Source organism: Narcine bancroftii, chromosome 5 (genome assembly GCF_036971445.1).
Source record: "Narcine bancroftii isolate sNarBan1 chromosome 5, sNarBan1.hap1, whole genome shotgun sequence".
In the NCBI taxonomy this organism is placed as follows: domain Eukaryota; kingdom Metazoa; phylum Chordata; class Chondrichthyes; order Torpediniformes; family Narcinidae; genus Narcine; species Narcine bancroftii.
Genome location: NC_091473.1, coordinates 254,554,803 through 254,565,677, shown reverse-complemented (window position 1 = coordinate 254,565,677; position 10,875 = coordinate 254,554,803). Strand labels below are relative to the sequence as shown.

The 10,875-nt window shown below is 45.5% G+C and overlaps 1 protein-coding gene across 2 annotated transcripts in view; it reads left to right on the top strand.

The window, feature by feature from the left end:
- The first annotated feature begins 104 nt into the window (after nt 1-104).
- Nucleotides 105-10,875, top strand: part of LOC138765230 (sortilin-like) — a 64,712-nt gene continuing 53,941 nt past the window's right edge. The window contains exon 1 of one of the 2 annotated variants that reach the window (XM_069942210.1): nt 105-354. In XM_069942210.1, coding sequence (XP_069798311.1) covers nt 202-354 — 153 coding nt within the window. In that variant the 5' untranslated portion in view covers nt 105-201. The remainder of the gene's footprint in view (nt 355-10,875) is intronic. The other variant, XR_011358540.1, reaches the window with a different exon arrangement.

Genomic DNA, 10,875 nt, shown 5'->3' with positions numbered 1-10,875 from the left:
GCATCTGTGCTGAAAGATGCAGGGCTGGCTCTCAGGGCTGCTGTGTGACGTCATCTGATGGACGTCGCCGCCAGCCAACCAGGGACGGGCCCTCGGCGGCGGGCGGGGTTTCCGGCGGCGGCGGGGCGAGGCGGAGAGGACGGGTGCAAGCGGCCGCGATGCCGGGGTATTAGCTGCTTCCCCGCCGCGGTTCAGGTGACGATGAGGGAAGCGGCGGCGGCGGCGGCGGGGCCGCTGATGCTGCTGGCTGTAGCCGGGGCCCTGGGGTCGGCCCGAGGGAGCGGGGACGGGGCCGGGGCCGCCTGTCAGCAGAGCCAGGCCTTCCAGGGCAACCTGTTGGAGCACACGCACCAGGTGGGGCGGGGGGGGGGGGGGGTGGGGGGGGTCGGGGGCGCGCGCGGGGGGTCGGGGGCGCGCGGGGGGTCCGGGTTACACGCACCAGGTGGGGTGGGGGGAGGGGATTGGGGGCGCGCGGGGGGTCCGGGTCACACGCACCAGGTGGGGTGGGGGCGCGCGGGGGGTCGGGGGCGCGCGGTGGGTCCGGGTTACACGCACCAGGTGGGGCGGGGGGGGGGGGGGTGGGGGGGGTCGGGGGCGCGCGCGGGGGGTCGGGGGGCGCGCGGGGGGTCCGGGTTACACGCACCAGGTGGGGTGGGGGGAGGGGATTGGGGGCGCGCGGGGGGTCCGGGTCACACGCACCAGGTGGGGTGGGGTGGGGGCGCGCGGGGGGTCGGGGGTGCGCGGTGGGTCCGGGTTACACGCACCAGGTGGGGTGGGGTGGGGTGTGGCGCGGGGGGTCGGGGGCGTGGGGGTTGGGGGGAATGCGGGAGGGGTCTGGGTTGCGCGCGGCGGGTGCCCAAGCGGATGCCCCTGTTTCTAGCCCGCAGTACCCAGCGAGTCGGGCAGCCCCTGTGTGTCCTGGTCATTCCAGCATCTCCTGAGTGAGCAGATATGCCTGTGCTGAAGGCACCCCGGGGTTTGGCTGAGTTGCAGGATGAACTCAGCGGCTCTGGGGCTGTTTGGGGACGGGTCTGCTGTCTGCACCCTTGTTACAACTGTGTCTGCAGTTTCAGTATCTTTTAAAACTGTTGTCAGACAATTTCCTCACTTATCAAAGTGGACAAGTCAGAGCCCTTAAATGAGCCCCTGATTGAGTTTGTCATTGAGGAGTCTGATGGTGGAGGGGGAGCAGCTGTTCCTGAACCTGGTGGTGTGAGTCTTGTGGCACCGAGACCTCTCTCCTGATGGCAGCAGCGAGAACAGAGCATGTGCTGGATGGTGGGGATCCTTGATGATTGCAGCAGCGTTCCCTGTAGATGTTCTCAATTGTGGGGAGGATTTTTTCTGCGATGTCCTAGGATGTGTCCACAACCTTTTTCAGGGCTTTATGCTCAGGATTATTGGTGCCCCCCCCCCATATCAGACCGCGATTCAGCTGGTCAACATACTTTCCACTCACAGCTGTGAAAATTCTCCAGGATTTCCGACGTCATACCAAACCTCCTCAATCTCCTGAGAAAGTGGAGATGTTGACATGCTTTCTTCACGATGCCATTAGTGTGTTTAGTCCAGGAATGATCCTCCGAGATAGTGACTCCCAGTAAATTTGCTCACTCTCTCTACCTCTGATATCTCCCAATGATCACTGGATCATATACCTTTAATTTCCCCTTTCTGAAGTCAACAATCAGCTCCTTCGTTTTGGTGACTTAGTAATTTTAAAATTATTAATCAACAATGATATAACACCTCATTTAATTTATTTACACTTCTATAAACTTAGCTACACTTATTTAACTTAACCCTCAACTATGTGCGAATATACTGGTGTGTGTGTGTGGAATACTCCAAGCCACCACAGCTCAAGGCCTAATTCTTGAAAGGCAGTTTTAAGTTCAGTTTCTGAAAATCCCAATGTTGGTATGTAGGCTTTAGATTAGGGGTCTCTAAAGTGGTCGACATTGACCCTGGTGGTCGATGGGACTATCCAAGGGGTTGATCAATGCTAGGGGGTTGAATGGGGGCTGATAACACTGGTGGTGGTTGATAACGCGGGGTGGGGGGGGTTGGGTGTTGATTGAAAATAGCACCAATGGCAGTGTTGACCAACCACTCACGAGAACAGGCTTTGGTAGCTGACATGTTGAATTGGATTTCAGCCTTTGAATTAATTTAGAGCTATTGGGAGAATGGAAAGAGGTTTTATACACACGTAATCATCGAATTTTTTTGAGCACTTTTTCACAGGTCAAACTTTTGACCTCATGAGTATCTATTGTTCAAAACGTCGGGAGATCGGTTGGCAGGGACTGTGTGGTATGTTCATGGTTGGGGCGTCGGTAGGTCAGTTGGTGTCAGGGTGAGGATCTGCAGTTGGGAGTTTGGATGGATGGGCTTTGGGGCAAGAGTTCGGATTGGCAGCGGGGGCGAGGATCCATGGTCAGGAGTTTGGATGAGTGGGCATCGGAGTAAGGATCCATAGTTGGGAGTTGGTCTGGGCTGGAGCATGGATCTTTGGTCAGGAATTCAGATGGGAAGGCGTCATGGCGAGGATCTACACTTGGGAGTTCGGATGGCCGAGCATCAGGGGACTGGTGGTTCGAGAATGGATGGGCGTGTGGCTGAGGCCAAAAATTGGGGAGGGGGGGTGAACTTTAACATGTAATTGACTATTATTTGAGTATATAAGGTACCTATGTTAGTGCCTCCTCCCTTGTTCAGTGCCGCCATCTCACCTCCTGAACCCCGTCCAGTGACGGCACCCATCCCTTGTCCAGCACCGTGACCCCATTTTCCAGCACCACTACCCCCTGCTGTCCAGCACCACTACCCCCTGCTGTCCAGCACCACTACCTCCTGCTGTCCAGCACCACTACCCCCTGCTGTCCAGCACCACTACCCCCTGCTGTCCAGCACCACTACCCCCTGCTGTCCAGCACCACTACCCCCTGCTGTCCAGCACCACTATCCCCTGTCCAGCACCACTACCCCCTGCTGTCCAGCACCACTACCCCCTGCTGTCCAGCACCACTACCCCCTGCTGTCCAGCACCACTACCCCCTGCTGTCCAGCACCACTACCCCCTGCTGTCCAGCACCACTACCCCCTGCTGTCCAGCACCACTACCCCCTGCTGTCCAGCACCACTACCTCCTGCTGTCCTGCACCACTACCCCCTGCTGTCCAGCACCACTACCCCCTGCTGTCCAGCACCACTATCCCCTGCTGTCCAGCACCACTACCCCCTGCTGTCCAGCACCACTACCCCCTGCTGACCAGCACCACTACCCCCTGCTGACCAGCACCACTACCCCCTGCTGTCCAGCACCACTACCCCCTGCTGACCAGCACCACTACCCCCTGCTGTCCAGCACCACTACCCCCTGCTGGGATTCCATGTCCGGGGGGGGGGAGGTCAAATATTCCATGAAGGGGTCGATGGTCTAGAAAGTTTGGAGACCCCTGCTTTAGATGGATGTGACTTGCAGGCTTTAGATGAAATTAGCAGTTCTTGAAGTGGGTGAGTGACTGGGGGTTACAGAATGTTGATTAACTCTAAAATCCCTTGTTGAGATGCTTCCAACAAAATGTCCCTTTTGGATGAGGGCCAACCAAAACTCCCCTTTTTGGCATAGGGGACACAAAGCAAGTGATGCTCACAAAGCTTCCAGAACCCTTTTCGTGGGACAGCCAAATTCCAGTCACTCTCACTCTGGTCACTATCCAAGCACAGTATTCCTTCTGCAAGTAGAACCCTTTCTGTGGTTAGTCGAATAAAAGTGACCTTCAGTCTTTGGTCACGGAGTACTCTTCTCATTCCTCTATAACTAACAGGAGGAAGTCTTACGTGGTTATAGACAATCTGTTTTTTTAAAAAATTTTTTATTTTTCACACTATAAACCACATTGACCAAGATATATACAGTGTCGTTTTCTCCCCCTTTTCCCCCCCTCCCTTCCCTCCCTCCCTCACCCCCTTCCCCATTTATTTAAAGTTCAATCTATAAGATACATTAAACCCGTTAAACAATGTCGTCACTTAATAAAAATAAACAAGAAATTTTACTGAGTCAGTTCTTTCCGTTATCTTCTTCTGTCATTTTAGGTGGTAGATGTCCACAGTAGGATTTCTCTATTGTGTTTCATGTATGGCTCCCATATTTGTTCGAATATTGTAATGTTATTTCTTAAATTGTATGTTATTTTTTCTAATGGAATACATTTATAGACAATCTGTCTGAGGTCAATCCAGCATAGTATTTCTTCTTTAGAGAGCTGTTGGCTCTCGTGCTGCCTTCTTAAAATGGCCCCTGAACAAAACTGTGTTCAGTCTTAATTTGATGGTCACATGGTCTCTGCACCTGGGTTTTAGGGACACTGCCTTGCTTCTCTTCAAATGTATCCAATGTAGGAATGTGATGTCTTCAGCCTGGCAGCTCAGTTTCACAGACGCTCCAAAGCCTGAAAGGTTTATTGAATCTGTTTTCTTAAAGTGACAGTCCCACACAAATAGAAAAATGGGGGCATGTGACATTGAGTACGAGGTTGTCGTTGGAGCACTATTTCAATCTCCTTCCATATGCTGACTCATTGCCCCTTTTTATACAACCTACTACTGTGGCATTGTCAGTGAATTTGTAGATGGTGTTATTGTTGTACCGAGCCACGCAGTCGTGGGTGTATAGTGAGTAGAGCAGGGGGCTAAGAACACAGTCCTGTGGTGCTCTGGTACTGATGGAGATTGTGGAGGAGATGTTCTTACCAATGCTGGGTCCTCATTTGTTTATCATATATATTAATGATTTAGATAAGGGGATTAAAAATAACATTATAAAATTTGCAGATGACACGAAACTGGGTGGCAGTGTGAGGAAAATGCAGGGGGACTTGGACAGGTTAGGTGAGTGGGCGGATGCACGGAAGATGCAGTTTAATGTGGACAAATGTGAGGTTATCCACTTTAGTGGCAGGAACAGGAAGATGGATTATTTTTTTAAATGGGGTCAAGTTAGGGAGTGGGGAAGTGCAACGTGATCTAGGTGTACTTGTACATCAGTGAAGTAAAAGCTAGTATGCAGGTTCAACAATGGCATGTTGGGCTTCATAAAAAGGGGAGTAAAGATGTCCTTCTGCAGTGGTATAGGGCCCTGGTGTGTCCAGTTCTGGTCTCCTAATTTGGGGAAGGTCATTCTTGCTATTGAGGGAATGCAGCGGAGATTCACAAGGTTAGTTCCCGGGATGGCGGCATTGACGTGTGCCGAAAGGTTGGATAAACTGGGGTTGTATGTTTTGGAATTTAAAAGGATGAGGTGAGATATGATTGAGATAGATTATTAAGGGATTAGACACGATAGAAACTGATTACATGTTCCCGATGTTGGGGGAGACTAGGACTAGAGGCTATAGTTTAAGAATTCTGGTATTGTCAGACGTTTCGTCGGTGGTTATCTGCTGGCATCTCCTCAATGTCTGGAATTTCTGTGTTGCCCTGACGAGGTGATGTGATCTCCAGTTCTGGTTCCTGTAGGGACTTTTTTTTTCCATTATTTGCTTCTAAATCAGTTGTAATAAAAATACTTTGTTTACCTAAGTTTTTGAGATTTTTAAAAATTCTCTGGTTTTTCCTTTGCTTTAAAGTGGCTGTCAATTGTCCCTTTCCATTTCCTGCTCTTATACCCCCTCTCTTTCTGTCACCAGATGATCCAAACAACCCAGTCAGGCAAAGCATTTCTAATATAACGTGTTGTATTCTGCTGGAGAAATCAAACATGCGACTACTTTTGTAGACCTCCTCCAATCAGTCTACAAGGTTGACTAAATTTAGAATGACAGTTGTCTATCCTGCACCTGTGTCTAATTCATAATCTGCATTTAAAGTTTTGTTAGTCATTTATGATAACTCTCTAAATTGTTCCTTTTCTCCCCCAACGTTCATTCATTCTGGTACCTTATCAGGCTGTAATGTAACTCTGTCTTCATACACGTGATAACTGACCTGTTAAATATTTCAGCATCCTGCTTATTTAAGTCAGCCATAATTTATAAACTAAAATGGAACAAGTGTACATAAATATAGTGTGTTATTTAACCATTAGAACAACACCCTTAACAAAGTTATAGTAGAATTGATTTTTAAATGTAAAAGTTATTAATTAATTTGTACTGTATTAATTTCCTTTAACATTGCAAGTGCAGATGAAAATACTTTGCATTCTAAAAGTAAACTTTTTAATGACTAATTCTATAAAGACTATAGGAGTAGAAAACTTGTTTTCGATCAGAGACTAGACAATTTAGTTTAGAGTAAGCACTTTGAATTCACTAAACCTGTAATTAGAAATGTGATGTCAGATTGGTAATTCAAGATTATGAAGTCTTTTTCAAGTTTTAACTTTTTAGTATACATCTTGTCTACAAAAACTTTCTTTCCTGTTCTGGTGTTTTAGGTTTCATAAGGAAGTAGGTTCTTTTTTACATTCTACCTGGTCAACCGGTACGGACTCGAAAGGCCGACATGGCCTGTTTCCGCGCCGTAAATGGTTATATGGTTATAAGAAAAATCATATTCCCTGTATAAATTTCAGCTTGTATTATCCAAAATATGGCTTTATTTGTACTTTGTTGAAAAGTTCAGATTTGGAGCCCAAAATATTCATTTACAATTTGAATGTCTTTTACTCTTTGTTTTGAGTTTCAAAATCAGTTAATTTATAAATTGTAGCTGTGAAAACATAAAATTTTTTTCTAAGTTCAGATTTATTGTCAGAGGACATACATGACATCACATACAACCCTGAGATTCTTTTTCCTGTGGGTTCAGTAGAATTTCTACTTGGTGCAAGAAAAGATGCATGTACAAAAGAGAGAAATGTAAACAAAGAAAGAAATACAAACAAACAGTGTGCAAAAACAGAAAGTAAATATTAAGTAATAAATAATGTGTAAAGTTACAGTCTTTAAATGAGTCCCTAATGTTTTATAGACTGCAATGTCGGGAAAAATTTAACATAATTACTGCCCATGTGGTCGTTCACTCTGGGTGCCTTTTTAGACTACAAGTACCTGAGTGCAACAGTCCTGGTGGTTGGATGTGCAGTAGAGTGGATGACCATCAACAAGTTTTTCCAGTACAATTTACACTGCAGGCTTCCTCCAAAAAGTTGTAGGAGTCCTGCAGGATAAATTGCAATGCAGGAATTGCCTATGTAGCAGCAAAATTCCTTGATTGTGCTGTTACATTCTTGTAGTCTAAAAACCCCTCCTGATTGAGTTTGTCGTTGAGGAGTCTGATGGTGGCGGGGTAGCAGCTGTTCCTGAACTTGGTGGTACGAGTCTTGTGGCACCAATGCCTCTCTCCTGATGACAGCAGCGAGAACAGGGCGTGTGCCGGGGGGGGTGTGGATCCTTGATGATTGATGCTGCTCACAATGGTGGGGAAGGTTTTACCTGTGTTGTCCTGGGCTATGTCTTCTACCTTTTGCAGGGCTTTCTGCTCAATGGTATTGGTGTCCCCAGACTAGACACTTTCCACGAAACATCTGTAGAAGTTTGCCAAGGTTTCGCTGTCATACCAAACCTCTGCAAACTCCTGAGGAAGTAGGGAACTGATGTGCTATCTTCACAATGACATTTGTGTGATGGGTCCAGGAAAGATTCTTTGGTGTCATTGAGTGTGAGGTTGTTGGTGTACCATTCAGCCAAGTTTTCAATCTCCCTCCTATATGCTGACTCTTTGCATCCTTTGATATAACCTGCTACCATGGTAGAATCAGCGAATTTGTAGATGGTGTTATTGTCATACCGAGCGACACAGTTGTAGGTGTAAAGTGAGAAGAGCAGTGGGCTAAGAATGTAGAAATTGTGGAGGAGGTGACATATCAATCCTCACTGATTGTGGTCTAGACATGAGGAAATCCAGGATCCACTTCCAGAGTGGAGTATTGAGGATCAGGTCTTGGAGTTGGCTAATCAATTTTGAGGGGATGATGGTGTTGAATGCCAAATTGTAGACGATAAAGAGCATCCTGATGTGCAAGTCTTTGCTGCCCATGTGTTCCAGGAGTTTGTGAAGAGCCAGTGAGATGGCATCTGCCATAGACTTGCTGTGGAAGGCAAATTGGAATGGATCCATGTCGCTGCTCAGCCAGGAGCTGATATGCTTCAACATTAGCTTTTCAAAGCACTACATCACTGTGAATGTGAGTGCCACTGAACGATAGTCACTTAGGCAGGTTACCACACTCTTGCTGGGCATGGGTACGATTGAGGCCTGTTTGAAACCGGTGGTTAACATGTCCTGCTGGAGTGAGATTTTGAAGATACCTGTGAATGCATTGGCAAGTTGGTCAGCACATGATTTTGGTACGGTGCTCCATCCAGATCGTATACTTCCCTTGAATTCACTCTCCTGAAGGCAGACCGTACGTCAACCTTTGATATGGATAGAGAGGATCTTCAGGGGACAAAGGGGTGCATAGTGGTGTCTCTTCCTTGTTCTTTTAGTCAAATCAGACATAGAAGGCATTGAGTACATCTGGGAGTGAAGCTTTGCTATCTCCTAGCTCACTGGATTTGGTCTTGTAGCAGGTTATGTCATTCAGGGCTTGCCGCAGCTGTGAGGTGTCCTTCATTGTTTCCATTCTAGTCCAGAATCCCCCCCTCCTTCACCTGGAAGATGGCTTTTCATTGCTCTTTATGTTGTGATCTGGATCTCAGGACTTGAGTGCCTGTGATCTGGCTCTCAGCAGGTTCCAGATTTCATTGTTCATCCAGGGCTTCTGGTTAGGGAAAGCCCTGAACAATTTGGTGGAGACACACCCGTCCACAGCTGTTTTGATAAAGTCTGTAACAATCGTGGTGTAATCATTAATCAAGAGGCCTTAATTTGATTTCTTTGAAGTGAGGAGGAAACTGATGTTGCAATTTTCGGAATGAAAATTCTTGCTTTTGTAATGAGGTTGATAGGATCCTGAGGTGAACTGCAGCAATTGTGCTCATTAACTATTTCAACTTGTGTGTACGAGCATCATTGCAGTTTCAAATTCTAATATTATTCCAGAGCTTGATATTTGGGTAATTTTAACTTGAGCGGGCGCCATGGTGAGCGCAACGCTATTACAATGCCAACGACTCAGGTTCAAACACAGCACTGTTTGCAAGTACATTTTCCCAGTGACTGCGTGGGTTTCCTCTATGTGCGCTGGTTTCCTCCCACCCTTGATCAACGGTTGTAGGTTAAATGGACTACTTGTGAGGCATGGGCTCGTGGGCCAGAAGGGCCCGTTACCGTTCTGTATGCCTAAACTTGAAAAAATTTTAAATTTAAAATGAGTTTATAATTTGGGTAGAATTTATTTCTATGCCTATTTTTCATTTCCAATTTTGTTCATACTTTGTTTTCCTTTTATGAAAAATGGAGATTTGCTACATGCTGCACATCAGCTATGATGATGGTAATAAAATTGTTCGACTTATCTGGCATTGGCTTGTTTGAAATTGAATGTATGAATATTGCATGGTTTTTCAGTAACTAGACTTAAAGTGAGAATAGGAATCTGAAACTTGTTCCAATAGCTTCAAAGGAAAACAAAATAAATGTTTAGTCCAAATTTGCACATCAAATATCTTTGCGTGATTATTCCCTGTGAAAGAAATCGTGCCTGTGTGATTTAAAAATCTTAACATTGCAGATTAGGAGAATGCTATTCCTTGAAATCCTGAATAACTGTTTTAACTTTCTGTTTGGCATAATCTGATTTATTTCAGTCCCTTTGTTTGGAACTGGAATCATTTTGCTATTCCTTTTTATCAATTTTAATTTTCTGAGTGACATTTAAGTCTTTAAAGAGTTTAGATTTTGAGTTTTTAAAAACAAAAATCATAATTCTTCCTGCATTAGTAATGCTTAGGATCTGTAAATTCCTTTTTAGTTATTGCTTAAGCATATTGGAGGTTCTGTTAAGCCAAAATCTTAAAGATCTAATAATGGAATAAAACTGAAGCTTGTGTCTTAAGTTTTTGTGGCAGACGTAGAAAGGTACAATACGAAAACTGCCCTTTTGGCACCAAACACCTTTTACACTAATCCTACATTATCCTTTTTATTTTCATCGCTCCCTGTTCTGTTCTTTCTCCAGACCCTTGGGTCAATTTATAGTAGACCTACCACCTCCATTATGTAAAACAATGAAAATAATGTAGCTAGGAAAATGGTTAACTTTTTATTTTTTAGAATTTATTGAGTGCTGTCATTTCAGATTTCAAATTTAACCTCTTTAGAAAAAGATACAGCCATCTGTGCAAATAAGTTTAATATGGTTGCTTGTAGCTGGCCTTTATTCTAGATCTGGTTGTTTTTAAATTGAAAAATAATTTTTTTAAAATTTAGAGATGCAACATGGTAACAGGTCCTTTTGGCCCACAAGCCTGTGGCGCTCAATTACAACCCCGGTACATTTTAAACAGTAGGAGGAAACTGGAGCACCAGGAGAAAACCCAAGCAGACACAGGGATTATAAACTCCATACAAACAGCTTGGGATTCAAACCCTGGTCCTGATTGCTGGCACGGTAACAGTGTGGTGGTAACTGTGCTGCTCATGGTAATATAGCCCAAAAAAACTGACATGAGAATTATCAATTTGATTTTTAACTTTGCAGAATGGTTGCGTGACATGATGACATGATGCAATAAAATTTCTTGGACAGCTAGGTTCATTTTGTAACAAGAATTTCCAAGGTTATTGAATTTGCCCACTTGGTACAAAAGTAGCTTTTGTTTGTTATCTGCATTTAAATGCAAAGACGTGTGATCTCAACTGTTAAGAGATTAACTGCTGCACTGAAATGGTTCCATCTTCCTGTGTGCATTGGTGATT